The sequence below is a fragment of the Syngnathus leptorhynchus genome, chromosome 16 (assembly GCF_054491065.1).
Source record: "Syngnathus leptorhynchus isolate UIUO chromosome 16, UIUO_Slep, whole genome shotgun sequence".
In the NCBI taxonomy this organism is placed as follows: domain Eukaryota; kingdom Metazoa; phylum Chordata; class Actinopteri; order Syngnathiformes; family Syngnathidae; genus Syngnathus; species Syngnathus leptorhynchus.
In genome coordinates, this window is record NC_141210.1 from 4,256,820 (window position 1) to 4,282,141 (window position 25,322).

Here is a 25,322-nt window from a genome sequence, read left to right on the forward strand (position 1 = left end):
CAACCGGTCAGCTGCGTCGCATTTACTCGCCGCTTCCTGGTTCTCTTGACGTCTCGTTACCAGTGACAAATTCTTCTAAATGCATAGTTTCTCTCGCTGTTTCCCCTAACCTTCAAAGGGAATACACATATACAAAGACTTTTATTCGTATCTCCGCTGCGATCATGAACACGGAGAAGGACTTTACGCCGCTGACGCCCAACATCGTCCGGGCTCTCAATGATAAACTGTACGAGAAGAGGAAGGTGGCCGCCCTGGAAATCGAGAAGCTAGTGCGCGAGTTTGTGGCTCAGAACAACTCTACTCAGATCCGACACGTCATCCAGATCCTGGCCTCGGAGTTCGCGTTGTCTCAGCACCCGCACAGCCGCAAGGGAGGACTCATTGGCTTGGCCGCGTGCTCCATAGCGCTGGGTAAAGACTCGGGTCTGTATTTGAAGGAGCTCATCGAACCGGTCCTCACTTGTTTTAACGACTCCGACAGCCGCCTGCGTTACTACGCCTGCGAGGCTCTCTATAATATAGTCAAGGTGGCCAGGGGAGCAGTTCTGCCCAATTTCAATCTCCTTTTTGATGGACTGAGCAAGCTTGCAGCTGATCCGGACCCCAATGTCAAAAGCGGCTCAGAACTTTTGGACCGACTCCTGAAGGACATTGTGACTGAAAGCAACAAGTTTGACCTCGTCGCATTTGTACCTCTACTAAGAGAGCGCATTTACTCCAACAACCAGTACGCCCGGCAGTTCATCATCTCCTGGATCCATGTCTTGGAGTCCGTACCTGACATCAACCTGCTGCACTATCTCCCCGAGATCCTGGATGGCCTCTTCCAGATCCTGGGGGACAACAGTAAGGAGATCCGCCGGACGTGCGAGGTGGTGCTTGGCGAGTTTCTGAAAGAGATCAAGAAGACGCCGTCCAGCGTGAAGTTTGCTGAGATGGCCAACATCCTGGTCATCCATTGCCAGGTGGCGGATGAGACTAAGGTGACCAACGACCTCATCCAGCTGACCGCCATGACGTGGATGAGAGAGTTCATCCAGCTAGCCGGCCGCGCGGTGCTGCCATACTCGTCGGGGATCCTCACTGCCGTTCTGCCGTGCCTCTCCTACGACGACCGCAAGAAGAACACCAAGGAGGCGGCGAGCGCCTGTAACTACAGCTTGATGAAGCTAGTCACTCCTGAGGATGACGAGGATGAAGAAGAGGAGAAAAGCGAAAGTGTCGAGTCGCCGTCGAGAGAAGACAAAGTCGGCGGCGGAGACGTTCTGAACTCGTCGCAGGAAGCAGCGGGCTTCAGCAGCATCAGCTTCTTCACCCCTGCGAGCAGCGACAGGTCTCAGGTGACCCTAGACTTGGACGGTATCGTGCAAGTGCTGGACCGCCACCTCCACGACACCTCTACGGGCATGATGACGCGCATCGCCGTGCTCAAGTGGCTCTACCATCTCTACATCAAAACTCCACGCAAGATGTTCCGTCACACAGACAGCCTCTTCCCCATGTTGCTCAAGACCCTCTCGGACGAGTCGGACGAGGTCATACTCAAAGATCTGGAGGTCCTGGCCGAGATAGCGTCATCTCCTGCCGGGCAGACGTATCCGGCGGTGACCTGCGACGGGGTCGACAACGGACCTGCGCTCAAAGTACCGAACAAGGCGGCCAAGACGGGGGGCGCCGAATCCTCCCCGTCCACCCCGAGCATGAACTCCTACTTTTACAAGTTCATGATCAACCTCCTGAAACGCTTCAGCGCCGAGAGGAAGCTGTTGGAGAGCCGAGGGGCCTTCATCATCCGCCAGCTCTGCCTGCTCCTCCACGCCGAGAACATCTTCCATTCCATGGCGGACATCCTCCTCAAGGAGGAAGACCTGAAGTTCGCCTCTACCATGGTGCAGACGCTCAACACCATCCTGCTCACGTCGGCCGAGCTCTTTCAGCTACGCAACCAGCTGAAAGATCTGCGCACGGCCGAGAGCTGCGCTCTCTTCTGCTGCCTCTACCGCTCGTGGTGCCACAACCCCGTCGCCACCGTGTCGCTCTGCTTCCTCACGCAAAACTACAAACACGCCTACGACCTCATCCAGAAATTCGGCGGGCTGGAGGTGACTGTTGACTTCCTGATGGAGGTGGACAAGCTGGTGCAGCTGGTGGAAAGTCCCATCTTCACCTACTTGCGCCTACAACTGCTGGACGTGGAGAGCAACCCGTACCTGATCAAGGCGCTGTACGGGCTGCTGATGCTTCTTCCGCAAAGCCAGGCCTTCCAGCTACTCTCGCACCGCCTGCAGTGCGTGCCCAACCCGGACCTCATGCGGACTGTGGACGGGCCCAAGCGCACCGACGCCAAGGAGCGCGATGCGGAGGGCAAGCGCGCCCCGCACGCCAACGTGGACTACGGCGAACTGCTTCGCCACTTTGACTGCGTGCAAGGTCAACACCTGGAGGTACGGCACCAGCGCTCGGGGCGCGTGGCCGAGCCGCCCGACAGGAAGCTGATCTGAGGTCGCCCCCATACTGGGAAAAAAAACAACAACTTGATGACTGGAACCAAATATGAGATTATGAAGCTTGTACATACACTGGCATGACGAGAATGTTCAGTTCACCTGTTTTTGTTTTTTGGTCCTCATTACTCTTTTTGTTGTTTTGGTTAAAGTGCATGAAAACGAATTCACTGTCATTTACTGAACTATCAAGAATTCAATACATTTCTCAATGTTTGTTATTGTGGTTTGCAGTAGTGTTTTGACAGTTTTTTTTTTTTTAAGTAGGTGCTTTGCCTTAATTATTATTATTATTTTTTTTACTTTTTGTGACAAAGTCTTACACTGCTGCCCTTTGTGAATGAAAACAATGTTGTGACTCGCCGTAACACAATCATCATGAGTTTTCCAGTCAGTACAGTATGAAGTATTCCCCCCCCCCCTCCTTCTGTTTCTAAATTCGCTTGTTCCATTCCATGTATTTCAAGCGAAACATTTCAAGCCAATGAGCACAATAATGATTTATTGTCATGTGAGCTATGCGTCACATGTTCAGAGCTGTAAGCCAGTTTAACTTTTCCATGTAAGACGAGGCATATATTCTCAGTATGCCTTTTATTCTTGTTACACACCGCTAGTTTTATAGCAACAGCTAACATTCATTCTTTGTTTGTTGGTCTTTTTAATGCTAATATATTCTTTGGCTTTTGGGCGTTATTCGTGTGTAAAGTTGCAAATAAAACTAGAACACACGTGATGCTCGACGTGCTCTTAACCAAAAAGCAAATAAAACTCGAAAAAGACAAGTAGAGCTAGTTCTGGTGTCATCTTTTTTTGTTACTCTTCATGCGGTGCCTAATTGCTATGTTCAATATTTTTTTTTGCGTGACTAGCACGTCATCAAAGTCTACAAGAACAGGCAAAGGTTATTTAGGATTCATTAGAGGTAACTTAAAACATAAATTTGAACGCGATTGGTTAACTCTGAACATCCAAACCAATGGTTGTGAGAGGGTGTGTACACTTTTGCAACCAAAGATTTTTTTGAGGGGAAATGCTTTATATTGGGGTGTGTAACCTCTTATACGCCATCCACTCCTATATATTCCATTTTATTACTATTTGCTGATTGGCTGGCAGACATCACATGGTTCCATTGTGACCTCAGCCTGTACAGTACCTCGCACGCACGCATCTGTTGACTCCCGTCAGTTATCATGTCCGCTACATTATCTCTGAACTTTTGCCCCGTCACCCGTGCGGACAAGACGACAAATTTGGTCGGCCAGGATGAGAACAGATTAAGCTTTCACTGGCAGAATGCACTCCAAGTAGCCCCATTGGACACACGCAGAGTGGAAGGCTTCCATTACTTGTGCGTCATCACATAGGAATGCATTTGGCACTGGCGAAGCCCTAATAATAAAAAAAAAAAAAAAAAACAGGACCTAAAATTAGGACTAAATAGTTTCTAGACGACACCGTGCATTGTTTTTGCTTCACCTGCCTGGTTTTAAAATGGCGGGCTCATCCTTAAATAGCACTATGTATGTTATACACTCCATTCGTGGTAAGAATTTGAACCCCACCGCCCAAGTGTCCCATCTCCACGTTTGCGTCCTATTTTAGGGAGTGCGTCAGTTCTTGTAATTTGCTTCCACAACAAAATACTGGATTACACTGTGAGCCAGGATAAGAATCCTTCATTTCAATGGCCTTTTTAAAAAATATGGTTGTCATGGTTTTAAAGCAGAATAAGACTTGAGATTCTCATATTTTGTTGACCTAATTTATAAAAAGTCTGCACACCCCCTTATCTAAATACCATGTTTTGGTGATTTTAAAAGGACCTATATTATGCAAAAAAATATAAAATATATACATACAGGAACAGATGAAATTCTAAATATGGTTTATTGTAAAACCGACGGCGCTCGGGTGTGTCTCGCCGGCTTGTGACACGGAAATGGATTTGTCGTGTGTGTATTTATATTTAAAATTTTATTGAGCGTGAATACTCAGCACATTTCGCCGACAACAATTCAATCCCTATTAATCTGCGTCTCACACGAGCGACGAGTAGCTCGTTGCGGGTCGCCAGCTTTTTTTCATCACTCTTCTCAGATATCATAGAAGCAATCATGGCAAATATTCCAGTGTCATCAATTGTTCCCTCCGCTGTCATAGCCTGACACGCTACCTCGTGAGCAAAAGCCTCTGTGCTATTTTCATGCGCCGTGTTGATTCGAGAACGTGCGATGCGCATAGTCGAACAACGCCAGTCGACATGAGATACGTTTTTTGGAGCCGGGGTCTTAACACTTATTTTGAGGCTTAAAGAAAGAGGTTGTCCTGAATTTAGGGGGAGGGGGGAGAGTGTCGGTGTGGGAGGGGCCAACCCCTGCCTTGCTCATGGTCGGCGGATTATCTCACTGAGACGTTGACCTCGCCGGACCGAACGACTACATTGGCTCTCTGACAGGCTTCTCAGAAAGACAGCGAGGCAGGACGCAAAGCGGCGGTTCAAGATTCCTTTTTGATCCATGGACCAAATGGTGCTGGGGAGGGCCCGCGAGGCCTTCGCGACAGACAGCAGGACTAAGACCGACCCCGACGCTTGCAGCGAGCACAGGGAGAAGCTCACCCTCTTCTGCTTGGAAGACCTGGAGCCCATCTGCGGGGCTTGTGCTAAAGCTGGGGCCCACCGGGGGCACAGGCTTTACCCCATTGGTGAGGGGGCACATGACTGTAAGGTAAGCGGGGCACATGATGAACGTGGGAGTTCATCATCTGTGAATTTATTATATATATTATTATTATATATAGTAAATGATACACTGTATGTATATTAAATGATTCCTTATACGCAATTGTACTTTTTCAATTATTTGTACTTGGATTTTAATTAGAATTTGTATTTTTACTCATTCATCTAGCATTTGTTTATACTTTAATATTTGTCTTTTTTATGTAAAAAATACTATTATGTATTTATAATTATTTTGCTGAAATATCATATTATTACATTTTTGTCATAGTTATTTTAAATTGTTTGGACTTTTTTTATTCAAAACATTAACATCAATACCATTGAACTTTTTTTATAAATTATTTAAATGTGTATTTTTATTTTCTAGTTGTTACATTTCCTTATTTATTTTGTCTGGTATTTTAGTATTTTTTTACTTATTGATTTTTTTTATTTTAGAATGATTATAAAAAAAACCAATTCAACATTTCACTTTTGTATTCTTATTTTTATTCCTATATATTTTCCTTTGACATGAATAATTATAATATATAATTATAAATAATAATAAATGATAAACTCACACTGAGGTACTTTTAACTGCATGTATCGTGGCATCGATATAGCTATCAATCACACAGCAATGGCATTTCTTGAATATGCATGATGATGGTTATCAGAGATTATTGCCATTCTAATAATAGATTGATATTTTTGGGTTTAGCGTGGCTGCTGGGGTCCTGAAATTCAATCCCATCGCACTTTTTTTTTTTTTTTTTCATGATCGCTCATCCCATTCTGCCTGCTGGGCCTCTCTCGAGTGAGAGACATGCGCCTACTAATGTGAAAAGAATACTCGCTTGGTCTGAGCTTCATGCTTGTCACCAGGCTGTGTTTGAGCCATTCACACAGATGTGACCCATTTATTTGGCGCCGACAACTCTGCCGTCACGCCACCTGCAGCTTACTGATCTTGCGGTCAACTGACTTTTGTATAGGAAGAGCTGAAGGGTGCCCTGCTGCCTTTGAAGGAGAAGTTGCAGCAGTACAAGGAGGCCAAAATTGTATGCGAGGACATGCGGGAGCACGTCAAGGTACTCATCTTAGAAAGTTCAGTCAGAAATGTCATAAATTTGAAGAGGAACACTTGAAGCTTTGAGGCGCTTCTCTCTTACGCAGATCCAGTTGGATAACACGGAACGGCAGATCAAGATGGAATTTGAGGCGCTCCACCTATTCCTGAGGGAGCAGGAGGAGGCCAGACTGTCCGCCCTGAAGAATGAGGAGGCTACAAAGAGCCTGATCATCCAGCAGAGGATCGACGAGTTGGACCAAGAGTTGGTCTCGCTCTCCAGAGTGATCAGCTCAGTGGAGAGGGAGATGGAAATGCAAGATATCCACTTCCTTAAGGTAGGGATGACCAACATTCAAAAAAATTCAAAACTGCCTCAAAAAAACGATGTGAACAGCTGTGGTCATTTTTGTTCACAGAATTACAAGGACATAATAAGGAGGTGAGACTCACTTTTGTTAAAGTTATGAATCAAACGGAGATTTGCTCTTGACTAATTTTCAACATGTTTGCAGAACCTGGATAAGCTGCTGCGAGCCAGAAGAAATGTTTGATGCTCTGATTGACGTGGCAAAGCATATCGGCACACTGAAGTACCAAGTGTGGGAGAAAATGAAGAAAATAGTTAAATATAGTAAGTTATTCATAAAAAAAATGTCCATATTTGTATATTTCATTTTTTAAATAGTTGTAACAATATTTTTTTATTGATTTCGATTTATTTTCAATTTGACAACAGAGACTCTCAACGCTTCGCTTTGTAGTTATAGGTACATGTAAAATTAGGCCCCAACCCGTATGGAGTTTTTTTTTTCAAAACCATTGCCAACAATTTCGATAACAGATACTCGGGAACTAAATTATGTTAAGTCTAACAAAGTGTTCACTCCAAGGTCCCGTCATCGTGGATCCCAACACAGCTGCCAACTGCTTCATCCTGTCCGAGGACCTGACAGTGGTCCAGAATTCAACACAGAACTTCAAAGTCCCCAACAACCCGGAACGTTTCGACATCAGTGCCGAGATGCTGGGCGCCGAGGGCTACACGGAGGGTCGCCATAGCTGGACGGTGGAGGTAAAGGACAACACCTACTGGGTGGTGGGCGTGGCCAGCGAGTCCATCAACCGCAAGGGCAAGCACGTGCTGACCCCCGCCGAGGGCTTCTGGACAATACGCTTTCGCAACGGCGAGTACAAGGCGTGCACGGCGCCGTGGGAGCCGCTCAACATGAAGTCTAAGCCGGACGTGATCAAGGTACTGCTGGACATGGACCGAGGCAAGGTGGCCTTTTACAGCCCCCCGGAAAGGGAGCCACTCTACACCTTCACCGACATCTTCACAGCTAAAGCCTTTCCTTACTTTTGCACCGCTTGCAAAGAACACCCGCTGACGATCCTGCCCGCTAGATTGACTCTTTCCACCGACTGATCCCTCCTCACGCACGAGCATCCGCACAAGACAGCAGCCGAATCAGACGAAGAATCCCGTCTTTGTTCTTCCACAAGAGACAATTGTGGGCATGCGGCGTCAGCTAACATCAAGCGAATAAAAAGCACTCGTATTGAGTTTGAATTCATATCCAGTAGGCGTGGAAAGGTTAACTTGAAATAAAACAAAAAAGCATTCATATTGAGTTTGAATTCATATGCAGTAGGGGTGGAAAGGTTAACTTGAAATAAAACAAAGATTCCTGACAAGGACGCTACCTTATTAGTGTCCAACAGCTCTTTCTTAATAATTTTTCAGCCACCTACGACTCACACTACGACCACATTTTGAGAGCCACAATTTTAAAATAACACGAAACTAACTCAAGGCACATTTTATAGGATAGGATTTTTAATTGGAGTTCGCACAAGAGCTGATGATTTATATATTAAATCTTTGTCAGCTGATGATGATGTCACTAAAGGTTTTAGATATGTTACATGTAATGGGAGCACCAAAAGGTGACGTATTAAAAAAAACAAATATTTGTTCTCATAAAATTCCACTCTTTTTTTTTTTTTTTTTACATAAGGCACGTTATTAAGTGCTGCTTTTTGAGTCATGATTTTTTTTCTCCATCTACGGCATTAAAAACATTAGTATTTGACCTTGCAACCCCCTTTGTGGCGTCGCTTAACCCCACGAGATTAACTGCTACCTCCTTACGACAAAGTTGACCAAGCCACCGGATTTTCCTCTTAAATGAGGATGGCACCTCAAGTATGTGCAGCAAAAGCTCGGTGAGGTGGAAGAGGTTATCAATGCCTTCATGGGATGCGGCATCTTACTCTTACAGTGTTAAAAAATAAACAAAACAATCACCTGTAACAGTGGTGCCTTGGTGAGTAGTTTTGTCAAATCTGCTCCCTGAATGGTTACAATTCCAGAATTCCACGTCATAAATGCACTCGGGCCTCCATTATAGCAACAAAGAGCTCGTCGTCTATGGGCACGTAGCGGCCGGCTTTCACGTTTAAGAAGTAGAGCCGGTCGCTTGTGAGTCGTGGGTCGTAGCCCTCCCTCTGTAGCCTTGTTTTTTGGATTTTGAAGGTACCTATTGGGGAAGTGGAAGAAATGATATTCTTTAAGACTTTGTGCTTCGTAAATGGGAGCTCTGTGGTGGTGGTTTACCCGTGGTGTCCACGCTCGGTGAGAGTCGTAGGAACACCGGCCGAGCGTACGGCGGGAGAGCCGTCTGGACCTTCTGCAGGAAGGCGTCGAGGTCAAACGTGCCGTTGCCGTCTGCAATGGCGGCCATGCCTGCCTTCCCTTCGACACCTGAGCACGGAACACAGGAGGAGATCAAGTATTGGGATACATTCAATTTATTTCCGAAACAATGCTACACTTATCCAACTTTTGTCTAGTCAGGTGTGCCACAGGGTTCTGTCCCGGGGCCCCTACTCTTAATCTACTTTTCCCCCCCGAGACACATTTTCTGTAAAAGTGATTTTGTCTTTTACGTTGCGCTCACCTGGCACCATCACACCGTAAACGGCCACATCGGTCTGATCCAAGAGGCTGCTCAGTATGCCCTCCACTTCGATGGTGGACACGTTCTCTCCCCGCCAGCGAAACGTGTCGCCGCTGCGGTCGCGGAAATACATGTAGCCTAATTCATCCATCACCAAGACGTCACCTACGGGAGACCCAAGACAATCAAAGTTCAACTCAGAATATAATGTCAATCATGAATATTAGCTGAGTGCTGCTAACCTGACAAGTAGGCTGAGTCATTCTTCTTGAAAACATTTTGGGCTATTTTCTTGCTAGTGGCTTCGTGGTTCACGTAGCCGTCAAAGCGCCTCAGCGGATCCTGTTGATTGATGCGGCCAACCAGGAGACCTGGCTCTCCTGGAAAACACAGATGGAGTACAGTGGGTATCGTTCAAGTTAATTACCACATCGAGGGAAGAGTAGTACGAATTACCGGGTTGACAGGGCACGCAAAGACCCCGGCTATCCCGGACCAGCTCCATCGTGTTCTCGTCCACTTTGACCAGACGGATGGGGTAGATGTTGGGTAGAATGCGACTGTTGAATCCACAGGCACCCACCTAGGAATGAAAACTCACTTAGATTCTTTCATTTTAGCAAATAATACAAAGACCCGGTGTGAATTCCGACCTTGCCGTCCAAGTTGGCGATACTACAGTTACATTCGGTCGCTCCGTAGAACTCGCCGATCTGCGCCACGCGGAAACGCTCGGTGAAGGCTTCCCACACGCTTGGACGAAGACCGTTTCCAACCGCCAAGCGAACCTTGTGGGCCTTTTCTGACGGACGCACCGGCTGAGATAGGAGGTAGCGGCAAATTTCACCGATATATTGAACCACCTGCAAGTGAGATGAAATAATTAGTCACGCAGTAATGGAATATTTTTAAGAATGGTGTATTCCAATGATGACCCCATCTATTAATTTCAGGTAAAAATAAACTTTATATGCAAACTGTCTCCTTGAAATATAAATCTCCTACAGTGCAGTTGTACTTGATACAATCATCCCAGAAACGACTTGCGGAGAATTTCTTCTTGACGACGACAGTGAGGCCATTGAGCAGACACTGGCCGACGCCCATGATGTTACCTGGCAAAGATGAAGGCTTACGCATTACTTACATTTCCTAGTGGGGGAAAAAAAGGGCTAACAAAGCATAGTCTATTTTATACCTGCAGAATGATAGAGTGGAAGACAGTCATAGATGATGTCATCCTGGCGCATACGAAAAGCGTAGTAGCCGAAAGCAACAATTCTGTAATACCTGTAGAAACCACACGTGCTTTTAGCTGTTAATTTTATTTTATTTTATTAAAGGGAGAACATTTTGTCGAGGGTAACGTACCGACTGTGCACAACAATAGCAGCCTTGGGTAGTCCTGTGGTGCCAGATGTGTAGATGTAAAATAAACAGTCTGCAGGGGAGATAACAACAGAGCCTCCAGTTACAGATAAGAGCAAGTAAGAATCAGAGCAACAGCAATGGACACCTTCCAAACACTGAGCATGAAGTTCATTTCTGATCACTATTAAAGGGAACCTCAACATCTTCAGCTTTGCCTCATGTCGTGTCTTCAGTGCCACTGTCTAAGCGGCGCATCATGGTCGGCCTCCACTTTTTTATAAACCTTTTTCAGCTAATCTTCATTCCTCTCCATTCCAGTGATTGTCTACAACTTTCTAAACATTCACTCCACCCGCTGCCTGCTCTCACTGTCATCTGCCAACATTTTGCTCCGAGGGGATTCCAGTCTAATAATAATAATAAAATCTAAATGCATAATAACTTTGGTAGCAAAAAGATTGAAGAAACAAAATATAGATGTTACAGTGGTGCCTTGACATGTAAATTAAAAACTCATACGTTGAGCTAAATTGACTTTCCTTTGACAAATTGTATTCTCTGTTCTATGTTAAGTTTGTATAACCAATAGTATAATCAATTTCAATAAATATAAAAATGAATGTGCCATTTTTATTTACCATTCATGCCTTTATGCTTAACACAAGGCAAAGGGGGATGCCTCGGAGTAGATGCTAAAATTGGATCCAAGTGCGTTGCCCCCAGATAGGCCTCGTGATGAGTGCTGAGGTCTCCGGTACAAAACCTCACCATGGATTGAGTGAGGGAGGCGCTGATCTCTGAGATGGCTGATAGCCAGAATAAAAAGAAAAAGGAGCTCGTGTTAATTATTTTGCTTAAAAGGACACATTTTTATATTAAAATATATTCTTCCATTTTTTTATTTTTTTACCATCAGCAAGCTCGGTTCCAAACACAATAGCCCGAGATCGAGACACCCCAATGCAGTGCAGGAGTGAGTCCTTGCGAAGGTTGAAGTTGATAAGAGCAGCTTCCACGCCGACTTTGGCCAATCCCAACCAGAGAGCCACCTGCAACGGTCGACTCTCCATAAAGAGCGCCACTATGTCTCCGGTGACCCAGCCCTGACTTCTGGCCCAGTGAGCCACCGAGTTGGACAGTTGGTCCAACTGAGTGAAGGTCCATGATTCCCCCGTGGCCTCGTAGATGAGCGCAATCTTGTTAGGGTTGCGTTTCACCGTCTCGGCGAACATGGTGAGGACGTTGCTTCCGTCGCGCATGTATCGCCACAGAGCCACCTTGACTCTTAGTAGTACGCACAGACCTCTGACAAAGAAAACAGATGCGGAATTTTACAAGAAAGCCATCATAATGAATACAAAAATACACAAAACTAGTCTTACGTGACATCTCTTTTGACGGTCCGTGCTGCCACGTAGAAATACTTCCAGCTCCTGGTGCCCAGGTACACCGCGAGTCCCGCTAGCAGAGTCCAGGGCCAGGACAGTCCGAAAAGACGCAGCAGCCCAATGGAGCCCAGAGAGGCTGACACACTCGCTGCATTGTGCATTCTAAAAGTAGATCAATTAGATGACATTTGAATCTATGAATGGATGTATTGATGATGGACTGATAGATGTTGATATAAAAAAACGACAAATGGATAAACAGATAAGATAAAATCCAGATTTGTGTAAAAATGACAATAATAAAGAATAAAGGACTTTTACTTTTCCAAAAGTTATCACGAGTTGAGGTTTGTTGAATTCATGCGTACTATTACGATACATGAACTTACCTCAAGTAAACTCAGTGTCACCTTTCACCCAATAACCCGGACCTAACCAATGCGGGTCACGATATTGTAAACTGTTTCCGATAATTAGCGATAAGAGATAAGTGGCCCTTTTTTGGTAACAGGCTTTTCCCTCCTTCAATAGTTGTGACACTTTCGCATGACGCCGGTTCGCGTGGTTGCAGTACAAAAAAAAAAAAAGCTAACCGACACTTCAAATGGCGCCCGACGTAAGAGTCCCGGAACCAAGTGGGCCGTAAAATATTAGGAGTCCATCGTTTCTATCTTCGGAAACTACATCTAAATGTGCATTTTTAAGTTTTTCGGGTGGTCCTGCCTTTTTTCTCCCCTCTGTACTCCATGTTGAACAGGGACGTCACGGTTAAAGCCCGCCCCGTCATCGCGTGAGGGCGACGTATAGAGCTCATCTATTGGTTGATTTAGATGCTAATCAAAGAAATGCTCTGTTCCTATTGGATCATATTCATCGACACCACTTTACCTCGAGTCACATTTGCTCGTGGTTGCTGAATGGTACCAATGGCACAGATTAAATACCGTACGAAAATGTTGCGTAAATATACTGAACATCCTCAGAAAAACTTTGCTCCTTTGGCGTTATTGGCTTGCTGAATAGAAAAACGACAAACTTGAATGAAATCGATTCATGTATTAGACCGTATTTTGGCAAACTATTTACGATCCAAGGTAATTGCAAAATCAACATTGATTGTTTTATCAAATTTACAGGACACATTTCTTCAGATAAATAAAACAAATGTTTTATTTAGTCGAGCAATTTGCACAAAAATGTCAGTTCTATCCCGAAATAAAAAAGTGAAAAGATTTTTTATTTTTTGTCAAATGATTGTCAAAACATCATGGTGTGCATAATCGCATGCAAAAAAGCACGTTGTTAGAATGCAAACTATCTCATCACAAACGCTGCACGCACGATTAGGAAATGACTCCAGCAAACACTAACACAGGAAACCAATGTAATAACAACCTCTTGCTCTACAATTTCAACATCACTTACAGATATGCTCACATTTTCTCTCTTGACACCTGACCCTGACCGTATCAGAACATACCTGTACTCTCGTGGCCCAAGAAAACGAACCCTAGAATCCATTGAGGAGTCATATGTAGAACATTTGTGAAGAAAAAAAGACACTGCAGTTTGTAGTTCATTTACAACCCATTTTTCCCTAAACAAGATGGGGCAGTTCTGTAGCCAAATGGTAATACGTGTTCCACCAGGTTAACAAGTTCTCCACCTCAAGAATGTCTTTATGTTTAATCACACCTTTGTAAATCACACCACACAGTCAATGGTTTCTATTGGAAGGGTGACACTTTTCTTGCTTGTTTACTTTCTGCATTTCAGCCCTTTTATTGGGAAGCAAGACAGAAGTGTTTATGTAAGCTGATCTGTTTAGGCTTCGTCTTCTTTTTTTTTCTTAATTTTTAAAATTAAAGGTATGTAGTACATGAGTGAGAATTATTTTGTGACAAGCAAACATGTGCCCCATAACTTGCCTTTGCATTCTCATATTCTCATATTTATGTCTCATTTTTTTTATTTTATATTTTTAAATTGCCTGGGCAGACAATACAACAATTCAAACAAGTATCCTTGACAACAACAAAAATTTCACACCTTATTTTCAGCACAACAGATGGAGGAGTAAAACACAATAGACAGTACACAGTAAATCTCACTACAGTATGGACAAAAAAAAAAAAGAAAAAGCAAATCCCTCCATATTGTTCTCTATTTTTTGGAGGCAATATTTATATGACAAACTGACAGACTATACAAAAAAATATATACATTTTAGATTGTCTGGGGTCATTAAATACAGTACCTGGATTGAGGCACCTGACAAAACAGGTTTTAATTATTCAAAGTTTGAATCCAATTTTACAAATGAAGGCCAGTTGCGAGTTTGTCTCCTCAGATGTGTGATTCTCCTGTGTTCTGGCTGCTATTGGAGGCCTTGGGGATGGATGACAGGAAGAAAAGATACAAGACAATCAGTCACTGCCCGACAACTTTATTGCTCGTTCATTATATGTAAAGGCTGGGTGGCTCTGTATGCAGGATAAAAAAGCTTCACTTCCATGTGATCTATCGCTCAAGATCGCGCTTTGTCAGTTACTATACTGCAACAGACCACAGAGATTATTTTTGCTTGATTTTATTTCCGATTTATATCATTTAAAAATGACATATTCAATAAATAGTGTCATAATAATTTGTTATTTTCAAATTAAGTGTATGTAATATATATACATTCTTTTTTATACTCACAGTGTAAATGGTCTTGAAAACAAAACGCAAAATTAGTTCTTACGTGCTGTCTGCTGGGAAATGAGGTGAATTTAGAGTAGGTTTTCTTCGGCGGTCCACTGAATCTGGATAGGAGGTTTCCATACTCGTCCCTCACCTAAAACCCATACAAAGTTCCAGTTCAAATCTTATTCTAGTTTGATGACATCTGACTGATGATCATCGTGACTGACCTGCTTGGAGAACAGACAGTGCATCACAAACAGCATAAGGCCCTGCAGGCTGGCGAAGATGGTGAACAGGTAAGACATGACCATGGTGCTCTCCTCAAATTGGAAGCAACCAAAGATCCACGTGGTGCCAAGCACGCATAGCTGGGCCACTGCAGTGATGGTGAAAGCTCTGCAGGGGGCGGCAAAAGAACGCAGCGGGTGAAATAAGGTGTCATGTTTCACAATTTACATTTGCAGACTTACTTTATTCTCTGTAAGGTATTCAGGTCAGGGTTCAGACTTGAAAATTTCTGCGCCAACTTCCACACCGTGATGAGAAAAAAGAATATGTTGATCTGGTTTAACAACAGGGGGACAATTGGACTAATTTACATACGACCAAATACTCACACGTTAATTTTCGGAATGTTTTACAAAATTACTGTGGTACTTACGGCAATGATAACACAAGCTGGGCCCAAAAAACTCCAGATGAATTCCACATTTAACCAACAACTGCAAACACAAGTTTTAAAATAAGCAGATAGTTTCAAGGTGATGATGGAAATTGTCCTCACTATCTTTGGGTGCCGTATCCTTTGGAGTTGACCATAGCGGAGATGGCGACAATCACAGCCGGGACACCGTAGCCCCCCAACATCATATAGAGGGTTGGAAAATTGGTGTTGAACACAAAGATGACCATCCGGAATAGCTGCACGCCTTCCAGACACATCCAGCAGAATGCGGCCAAGAAGAAGAAATGCAGCAAGCCTGCAATCACTGCACAGGTACTCTGGAGGATGAACACAGCAGCAGCAGTTTTGAACAAATCAAATATGTCATTCTTACATTTGGTGTTCTACAGGGTTCAATTTCGAGGCCCCTGTAGGGGTCCTTGAAGTTAATCAATGATAATACAGTCAGATTTTATGTCGAGGATTTATTATTTCCACTCACCTGGTTCTCTGTACGAGAAATCCCCACGAGAAAGATGAAGGCGGCGATAAAGAGGCTGATGCACAAATGCAAGTGGATGGTGGTCCGGGGGCTTTGAATAGTCCGGATGAGCGAGAAGGTCAGGATGCAGATGAGGAGGCAAATTAGTGACAGGGACAATCCCACCCAGGTCACCACTTGCAACTCAAATGTTGCCTGGCCAAAGAAAGAAGAGCATCTCAACATAGCATGCATACATGACAAAATATATATTTCTCTTTATCATGAGAATTAGTGGCTAGGGAGTTTACCTCAACGTCGTAGAGGGCCATGAGCACGGCAAATGTGCTCAAGTGGTTGCAGGAGCACACAGTGAATTCAGAGTTGGACTCCACTGCTACGCAGCCGTCGGTGGACCAGCTTCCGTTCCCCTGGGAGGTGTTCCAGAACACGCACACGTGGCGAGACCCGTTTACCTGGACGAAAAACAATACAGATGTGTAATGTAGAGGATGTACAAATGATATTTATAAGCTTAATAGTTACCTGTGTCAGGTGGCTAAAAGTTAGCATAACTGGCTTTTCCAGGTGGCTGGTGTCGGTGTTTGTGACGGAGACAGTCGCCACTTTGGAGTCGATGATAAATCTTTCGTTTACTTCTGGATTCATCCCACTGTAGAAACCGTCGGTGAAAGTTTCCAGGTTTACATAGCTGAGCAAGGACACGCTTGCGAAGCCTGAAATAGTCACAAGATAAATGCAACAATCAGTCTTCATAAAAGTGGTTCTTGGTTGAAGACGTGATCACCACCTGGGTATTGGGAAGCATCTCCGGAAACTGTTTCCAAGTGGATATGCAATGTGACTGGCTTAGTTAGTAATATCTGGACTCCCCGAGGTGCCTCGGGTCCTTTGAGAGAAAGCAGCTCCAGTTCTGAAGAGAAATATTGGAAATATGTTTTGGTCAAGAAATATTTCAAAATGTTATGATTGATTGAAATATTTTTCATTATTACCTGTATAGTTGGATGATTTATTTATTCTTGAGTCTTTAATAAGAGGTCCCATGAGTCTCAATGCACTCTCTACTAGGTTCAGAAAGATGGACACCTTCCTGTTGTTATTCAGCGCGCCAGTGGACAAGAGGTGGTCAAAGAGCTCCAAAAGTCTCTGTGAGGAAAAAAAACAACTCAGTTTTTATTTTTAAGTGACATATTCATTTCATTACTATACTTTAAAATTACTCCACACAGATGAAGTAGCACCTGGCTACTCCATCTGTCCTGATGGTATGTTAGACTGGAAGAGTAGTATCGGTGTTATAGTATCGGAGCATTTTGTCACATATGAATACAGTACAGATCATGCCCTAATATTTTAATTTTGCAACTTTTAATGCAATGTTCTGAGAAGAAATACCAAAAGTAGGTTCTGGTCATCCAAATCTTCTGACTCTGCACCCTTGGCTAGATCCACACAACTTTTTTTCAGCTGCGTCATCAGATTCTGTTGAATGAGGACATTCTAAAGAAGAACAATTGAAGGAGAATTAAAAACAAGTAAAACATTTGAAGTCCAGGATTTCTGTGTGGAGTTACCTCTTCAAGGTTCTCTGCGTCTTTGAATGCATCGCAGTCTAACACTGACGACAAAGAAAGTTTATTCAATAAATTGTCCACAACCGAACAAGGACGCTGGAGCGGAGGAAAAAAAAACTACCTCTGCAACGAGCGGCTGTATTTCTATAATTGGTGAAGCCGGTGTGGCACGCGCAGTAAGGGCCGCTGCTTCCAATGTGGCACGTTCCATTTCCACAGTGGTTCATCTCATCAACCGAACATACGGCTGGAGAAAATAGAAAGGTAATGTCAACATTTTGAGATAAACAATCAAATCCTAGTTAAGAGACGATACATAATACACCAGTGTATCTATTATTTTGTGACATCTTTATGAGATTTTTTTTTTTTTAATATAAAATATGTGTCATGGCTCAATAAAGGTTGTCCGGTGCAACATTTGTCGTGGATTACAAACACTGCAGTCACATGACGTTGCTGACCTTCACATGGCTCCTGAGATAGATTGCCAGACTTGATTGCAAAGCCGGCTTTGCAGACACAGTTATAACTTCCAACCGTGTTGATGCACGTCGCATTAGGCCCGCAGATATTTTCCTCCAGACACTCATTCACATCTACACAGTGTATGGACAAACATCATCAATCTATAAACAGGAAAGACGTCGGCATTGCAAATTGGGCATCTTACCGTCGCAGCCAGAATGAACATTGGCGACGAATCCCTGATTGCAACCACAATAGTACATTGGGATGGTGTTGATACAAGGACGCGATCCACAAATGTCTTTGTTTTCGAAACATTCATTTATATCTTTGAGAAAAAAGAAATAATTTGAAACAAAAACGAATCTGAAATGAATCTGGATTGTTGAGGAAATGATTTACCAACACATGTTGAAGTTGACTGAGGGGTAAAATTTGTTGTCTTCATATTGGTTTGAAAACCATCATCGCACATGCAGTAGAAGCTGCCAATGGTGTTGTAACAGTGTGCGTAGTTTCCGCATGGTGTCGAGTAGTCAGGGAAGTCCTCATCCTCACACTCGTTTACATCTTTGGGGAAACATGGATGAATGAATGAAAATGTGAAATAAATCATTGTTTCTGTAGCACTGCAAGGACTCAGTAGTTGCTGGGCAGATTTTGAACGGGGCACAATCATTTCTGCCCCAAAGCACAATTAAAAATACATGTTAATATGATATCCCCAAAAAAAAAAGGGTAGACTAATGTAGGACATTTTAGAATAAATCATATCAAAAATTTTGAAGCAATCCATTCAGGAAGCAGTCATCAAGTGTAGGTCAATTGTTGCTAGGCATAATTCATGAGGCACAAATATTTTTGTGTAAATGCAAATAAAAAAACTGTAGACCAAACAATTGCAAAAATCCAGACGAATATATAATTATGTTTGTCAACTTTGTGGGCTAAAACAAGCCTTTTTTTCTGTGGTTATTTAATAAATAGAAAACAATGTTCATACCGATGCATTCACCTTTCACCAGATCAAATCCCTGAGGGCACGAGGACTCTGACAGCGCCAAGATGGACGACAGACACAGCGCTGAAAGGGAAAAGATGAGAAATTGCTGTCATCCTCCATTTCATCACCTCTTCACACGCATCTTGAAGTGGCGCCCACGCTTCATCTTTTCGCCGTTTGCTCAATCAATCAAAAACGCACCCACGGAGGTGTCAAATGATACGCTTGACATGGATTAGTGTGCCAGACTCTTTGTCAAAAGGCAAATGCCCTCATTTCTCCACCCTCATTTCCTCAAATTGTTCCCATATACGCCCTGCACGCTATCACTTATTGGCGAGGCCGCACAGTACTTCCTATGGGCGAGGAAACCTCCACTGGCACTGCAGCTGTAAAACGAATATACCGTATATATAAAAGTTACATCATCTCACAGTCCTCTGCGGTTGTCGAAAAGTTGGGCTGCTTGCAAAAAAAGAAAGACAAGTTTGTTTTCAGGCGGATTTTGCATGCCATGAGGTCATAGTATATGATTATCTTTTTTTCTTTCCTTTTTTTTTTTTAAGAAAAGCAGAACAGAGAACCCTGTTGTGTAGATGAGATAATGAGTTTTTTTGGATGGAAAGCAGAGTCACACCTCCTCCCACTTCCCTATCGTTTGCTTCGCCGTTTCGTAAGACTCGATCTAGCGGGCAACACTAGTGGCCTTTGTGCGTGGAGTTTGTCTGGTGCACTCCCACATTCGAGAAAAATAATATGACTAATAAGTGTAAATTATCTATAAATGTGACTTTGGGTGTCAATGCTTATTTTTCTTGATACAGACATGAATTTTTTTTTTTGGGGACCAATCATATGAAATACCTGCCTTTATTACATTCGTGTCAAACCCAAGGCCCGGGGGCCAGATACGGCCCGTCACATCATTTTATGTGGCCCGCAAAGACAAATTGTGCATTGACTTGATGTGTCACTACTAAAATTACAAATTGTCTTAGAGATATTGTCTTCACTTATAAAAGATAGAGATATATTGCTAACAATTTTTATTACCACTCATTTTTTAAAATAATTGAACAGTGTTTTTTTTTTTTTTTAGTCTCTGATTTCAAAATTAGTTATTCATCAGTTTGTTGAGTAGCCTATACTACAAGAAGTTGACAGGAACAATGGGCCTCTGGAGAACACTATGAAACGGTGCGGCCCGCGACAAAAATGAGTTTGACACTTCTGCTTTATTACAGCTGACAGTCCAAAAAGCTATGTTTGAGTGAATTTGTAGAACTTTGTATCAAAGCCCATGGATGAAGGTGAACAATCTTCCTCACACAGACATCTTGTAGAATGTCTTGAAAAAGAAAATTGGAAGTGGTTACAAGCAGGTTTTACATGGCTTGTTAAAAAGGGGAGTTTTCCGGACCACTGTTCAGTATAAAAAGCACCGGCGTGGGATGAGAGGATGAAGTTGTCACCTCCAAGAAGAATCTGTACGGACTTGCAATAAAGCTGGCAGACAATATAAAAGGTGTATTATGTGTCAGTACTATTTTCCTACTTGTCTTCTATATCATTTATTTTGAATATATAGAAATCTTTGAATAATATCTAGAAAATTTTGTTCTGGTGCGATGCTATTTTTTTTTCACTGCAGCATCCATATGTCTCAACACTTTTGTCCATTTAGAATTTGAAAGGACCTTTGTCATTATGACCAGATGATATTGCTTAGCCTATCATTAAGAAAAGCAATGATCATTAAGATAAACACACAATGAAAGATAAAAACCAAATATATTTGTCTGGTTATAATCTGGTGAATTCCCAAAATTGTAATAACGGATTTGCCAGCAAATTAATAAAATTCCCCCCAAAGACATTAACAATCCTATTTAAAATGTTTATAGCGCATTTGGTTAAAAGCAGACAATTTTCCATGTGAGAAAATCATTTGGACTTACCCAGAAGCAGAAGTTTCCACCACCCTTCCATGGTGACCAGAGAAAAACAATCTGAGCTTCACTTGTCTTTGCTCAGAATCAACTTCTGCCATAAAAGCTTGTGAGGGAGTACTTGTGTGCACATGTGTAGGAGGGGGTGAGAAAGCAGGGTGTGTGATGCATCAAGTTTTTTTTTTGTGTTTGTGCACATCACCACGTCAACCTCTCACTTCCTTCTACATGGTCATATTCTGTTCAGGGAGCAGTTGGGGGAGGTCATGATCTGTTTGGACTCCTCGACCTGTCATTGTTTCATGCGACCCCAATGTGAAGTTTCACCCTCCCGCTGGCGACGTTATTGCAGAGACACAGTTGAACTATGGCGATGACATATAAATGGCTTCTGTCTCTGATTGAGACGGAGGGAGACAATGAAACAATGGCGCCTGATGTTGAACTTCCCTTCTTCTATTTTCCTAACATTTTCTCATTTGGATTCTTCCTGGAGTATTTCTTCATCAAAATGTACAGAACTAGAAGAATAATTACACAGGGGTGACTTTTGGGGCATTAGTGGAAGAAGTTTACATTCTCTAAAACTGCCCAGATTTGATAATTTTTCTAGATTCTGTCAGTAGACTCCTCAATTCTGCCTAGCAACTGTTTTTTTTTTTTTTTTTACTTTTTATTAGAGAGAACATAACACTCAATGACCCTCTGCAGGCAAGTGGTCGGCAACAGTACACAAAACAACACACTAGACCGGCGTCTTTTCTGTGACAAGGCCACTCGTAGTTCACGACTCCGCGTCCACACGTTAACACGCCGAGTTGGTAGGTCATTTTAAGCGTGAGATTGATAGACAGCTTTTCTCCAGTGGGTCCGGCTGGTGGGGGTTAGCTTGAAATGTTACTGACATAAACATGGCCTTAAAAAAAATGAGGCTTGGTGAGCTGTCAGAATTATAGCAAGAATGTTTTCTCCAGATTTGAAAAATGCCAATTTAAGCACACAAAAGTGATTGTGTACATTTTTGACACAAGCAAACATTGCTTAATGATTTAGAATATTTCAAATTAAACCTTTAAACATGATCTTATTTTATGTTGCTGATATTTGGAAATTAATTCTGGATGTTTATTGGAACTTTTGCGTTGGATCTCATCAGATTGTACAGCTGCACCCAAGCAAACATTCAAGGGCTTATCCTGTTATCTCACCACCTTCTTCCTGCACGCGCATACAGAGATGGAGCGCTTACAACATTTTGGACCGCTTTGTGTCGCTTGTGCCTCGTTTTGGAGTTCTCAAACAATGAGGAGGGCCCTCCGTGCAAGTCCAGCTGTCTCAACAACTTCCTGACAAACATAGGGCAGAAAAAGGGCTCAGGATGGAGACTGAATGCTCTCTTATTTTCAGACCGGCTGCGTGGAAATTATTTTGCAATTGTCATCAGAAGAAAAAATATTATTTTATTTGTATTATTTCATCATACCACCATGTGTTAAACATCTATTCATCTATCCATCTTACAAGCAATTCAGCTTTAAAGGCAGTTTACTCATTATTATTTTTTTTAATTACAGCGAAGTGACACTTCCGGTTTTATTGTGGAAAGGTATGTCTGTACTATTTCCGGTTTTTACCTGATGCGGTCGTCAAACGTCAGTCTCCACAAATTTTGGTAGGTTATCATTTAGCTTCGTTTTAATAAATTATCATTTCGGCATTATTAAATTTCATCGTGTCATAATATTCCTGGCATATTTTGTGTCAACATTCATCTTGCTTGTACGTAAACTTTATTTTTATAGGTCCTATAGTGTTGAAATTGGACGCACCTGGGTAAGAAACTTTCACAATTTATGTCGTCCTTTTCTCCTAACATATGTGCTTAAGATAATGGTAAAAAAAGCAGGTTTTATTTAAGAAAAAAATTAAATACACAATTGTTGACTTGAAGAGTTGCAGGATCTTCCTTCCTCTTGGGATTCTCTTGTATGCCTTTATTGAAGAGGAGTCCAGAAGTAAGTAGGCCAGCCTCATATGGAATCCTTCTCATTTTTGTTTAGTCTGTTAAATCGTTCATGTCCTGTTTGAAATAGAGTAATAAGCATTTTTTTCTGCTTGTCTAGCTCCCATAAAGAAAAGCACCTGGCTTGAGTACACTCACCTATCAACAACAGCATCTGGTCGGTTCCTGGGAAGGTTAACATTTTGGCTGCAGCTATAAAAGAATAGTCTGACTAATTAAAAAAAAAAAAACTTACAAAATGACAAAGTATTTCAAAGCAACTATACCAAAGGACAATTTTCTTGTGAGGTGCAGGTATTATTTTGTCCTGTTGCAGTCCCCATTTCATGTTCTAAACTGTAGCTTTTTTTTTTTTTTTTTTTTTATCGGACAGTTGGGTTGGAACCAAGAAAAATAGGCAATTCGTGGGAATGATTTTTATTTCGTAGTCAGAGTGACCCTTCAAGCCAAACACGTCAGCCTTGGAATAGAACGAACGCTTTGTGCTAACTTGATACAATATGTGCAAAATGACATTTGCCTTTTTTTGTCAGGAATAAATTGTCCTTGCAGAGCGCAGCCACGAGACTGTGCTGATTAAGTCTGTCCGCTCTTACACATTTGAGCCGTACCTTTTTATATCATGTGCTGAAATAGATTTGGAGTGTATTGTTACACTTTATAAGATGTTGAGTTTTTGTTTTATTGACCTCCTCGGTTCAATGTTCACAGAGGAAATGACTATTGTCACACTTTGAATTTAAGAGGCTAACTTTGAGGAAGCATCTTTACATAGGTTATATAACTATTCTAATTTTGTTTTTGTAAAAATCATTTTCACTTCATCTTATGCTGTCTGACAGGTTGTCACTGTTATTTGGATACATGTACACAATTCAACCTTGTCGTGCATGACCTTGTTATGCACTTTATGTATTTTTAGTAAATCAGGAACATCATTCTTTTATGTTTAGTTCTTTTGTGAATGTACACAATGTAAAAAGTAATGTCGACAAATAATTTAAAACAAGCATACAATTTACCATTACAGTTACTTTTAAGTAGATTTATAGATGTTATATGATGTGTATCTAATGCACCAATTTTTGTATAATTTATCTTTTTAATTTAATTTATTACCTTTATCCTTAAATCCACAATATAAAATTTATAAAATACATTAATACGTTTTTCTTACCGTTATAGCACCTTCTAGTGGACAAGTATGGTTCTACATCTTCTGAGAATTCTGACATTCAAACATGGTCAGTTGGTTCCTCTCAATTGTTTTAATTCACGCACTTACTGCTACATACTGTAATCGCACACTTAATATATGGCTACAGTATTTTATTTTTCCAGACCAACAGCATTTTGCAGCCTTATTTAGGCACATTTTGTATTCACCGTCTGTGAATTATTGTTGGCAGGTCATCTTAAAAGGAGTCAGTAGTGCATTTCCAGCACCAATGGGGAAAAAAAATATATTCTCATCAGGTGCAATGTGGAACAACAAGCTGGAAATTAAGGTCGAAGCACCAACTCAGCAAATTCAGTAAGTTGTTTTTTTATTTTATTTTTTTTTTTACATTTTGTATAAAACTCCACAAAATGCTGACCCAAACATTCTGAACACGATGTACTGGTCCACATGCACCATAAGCCAGGAGGCGGCTTAAGGCAAAATGATGGAATATGTTTTATGTTTGCAAAAATAACATAGTTGCATTGCATTGGTCTCCCCGCGTCTCTCTGGAATAGATTTTTTAAAGCATGCTACATTTGGACATGCTGGATTCAATTAAAAGATTGGACATGGTGGATGAATGGATGGAGCTTATTCATGTCGTCATAAATAACAGTGCTCAGAAAGAAGAACAAGACGTCATTACTTCCTCTGTGTGAGTGTTACAAATGAGCACCACAGATGGTATATTCAGTATTTCATTGGCAATTTCTAGAAAAATACACCAATAATGACGTGTCAGCATCTATTGCGAGATGTCACCAAATGATGATAAGGATACTTAATAATGGCATTACCTTTGAAAATGTCTCCTGCGAGTATCTATGTGTAGTATTGGAACATTTGTTACAGTACTGAATATTGTCTGATACAGTGCTTTTTTTTTTTTTTTTGCAATTAAAATTTCAATCGAATATTACTTACAGCATTGCCAGCACACAGATGTTAGGATGGCCTCGAAACAGATGATTAGTTTCCATGACTTCCTATGCAAACAGGATGGTGTTAGACTTTAGAGGTAATAAAAAATAATATAGTAGCAAGTGGGTGCCTTGTTGGATGGAATGCAATCCCATAGTCACGCCTGGCATTGGGTGTCGAGTGTAAAATCATCCCTAACCAAACTTTTTACATGACTTGCTTCTATTGAGTCCCCGCGGTGCTCAAAAGGCTCTGTGAGGAGAAAGTGTGAAA

The 25,322-nt window shown here is 42.1% G+C and overlaps 5 protein-coding genes across 11 annotated transcripts in view; 3 read left to right on the forward strand and 2 right to left on the reverse strand.

The window, feature by feature from the left end:
- Position 1: 1 nt before the first annotated feature.
- vac14 (vac14 homolog (S. cerevisiae)) lies at positions 2-3,364 on the forward strand. Its single transcript, XM_085934933.1, has one exon. It carries the CDS (start codon positions 165-167, stop codon positions 2,502-2,504), a length of 2,340 nt encoding a protein of 779 aa, XP_085791059.1. The 5' UTR covers positions 2-164; the 3' UTR covers positions 2,505-3,364.
- A 1,665-nt stretch (positions 3,365-5,029) lies between these two features.
- On the forward strand, positions 5,030-7,915 carry trim35-13 (tripartite motif containing 35-13). The gene is made up of 6 exons (XM_085934945.1): positions 5,030-5,239; positions 6,234-6,329; positions 6,415-6,645; positions 6,727-6,749; positions 6,823-6,941; positions 7,201-7,915. The coding sequence occupies exons 1-6, from the start codon at positions 5,030-5,032 to the stop codon at positions 7,734-7,736; spliced, it is 1,215 nt and encodes a 404-aa protein (XP_085791071.1). The 3' UTR covers positions 7,737-7,915.
- On the reverse strand, positions 5,701-14,325 carry slc27a1a (solute carrier family 27 member 1a). Of its 2 annotated transcripts, none has more exons than XM_085934937.1 (13): positions 13,510-14,325; positions 12,024-12,191; positions 11,552-11,946; positions 11,280-11,447; positions 10,642-10,711; positions 10,469-10,560; positions 10,276-10,385; positions 9,924-10,133; positions 9,727-9,853; positions 9,513-9,650; positions 9,271-9,435; positions 8,928-9,074; positions 5,701-8,850 (listed from the first exon to the last, which is right to left on the reverse strand). In XM_085934937.1, the coding sequence occupies exons 1-13, from the start codon at positions 13,548-13,550 to the stop codon at positions 8,693-8,695; spliced, it is 1,989 nt and encodes a 662-aa protein (XP_085791063.1). In that variant the 5' UTR covers positions 13,551-14,325; the 3' UTR covers positions 5,701-8,692. The 2 variants fall into 2 exon arrangements, with proteins under 2 accessions (XP_085791063.1, XP_085791065.1); XM_085934939.1 differs by lacking the exon at positions 13,510-14,325 and adding an exon at positions 12,419-12,826 and having other exon boundaries at positions 5,704-8,850.
- adgre5a (adhesion G protein-coupled receptor E5a) lies at positions 14,268-20,978 on the reverse strand. The gene is made up of 19 exons (XM_085934934.1): positions 20,890-20,978; positions 18,932-19,012; positions 18,331-18,498; positions 18,134-18,256; positions 17,925-18,059; positions 17,582-17,707; positions 17,461-17,504; positions 17,282-17,386; positions 16,879-17,032; positions 16,674-16,796; positions 16,409-16,599; positions 16,174-16,338; positions 15,884-16,078; positions 15,502-15,719; positions 15,379-15,439; positions 15,188-15,279; positions 14,945-15,113; positions 14,776-14,868; positions 14,268-14,417 (listed from the first exon to the last, which is right to left on the reverse strand). Exons 1-19 carry the CDS (start codon positions 20,918-20,920, stop codon positions 14,376-14,378), a joined length of 2,316 nt encoding a protein of 771 aa, XP_085791060.1. The 5' UTR covers positions 20,921-20,978; the 3' UTR covers positions 14,268-14,375.
- Positions 20,979-22,479: 1,501 nt separating this feature from the next.
- The window catches only part of adgrl1a (adhesion G protein-coupled receptor L1a), a 123,840-nt gene continuing 120,997 nt past the window's right edge, over positions 22,480-25,322 (forward strand). For 4 of the 6 annotated variants that reach the window (XM_085933114.1, XM_085933119.1, XM_085933120.1 and 1 more), the window contains exons 1-6: positions 22,480-22,552; positions 22,683-22,713; positions 22,832-22,895; positions 23,004-23,060; positions 24,089-24,147; positions 24,313-24,437. The gene's annotated coding sequence lies outside the window, so the exon portion shown is untranslated. Of the gene's footprint in view, positions 22,553-22,682; positions 22,714-22,831; positions 22,896-23,003; positions 23,077-24,088; positions 24,148-24,312; positions 24,438-24,692; positions 24,784-25,322 lie in introns of those variants that run through there. The other 2 variants (XM_085933115.1, XM_085933117.1) reach the window with 2 other exon arrangements.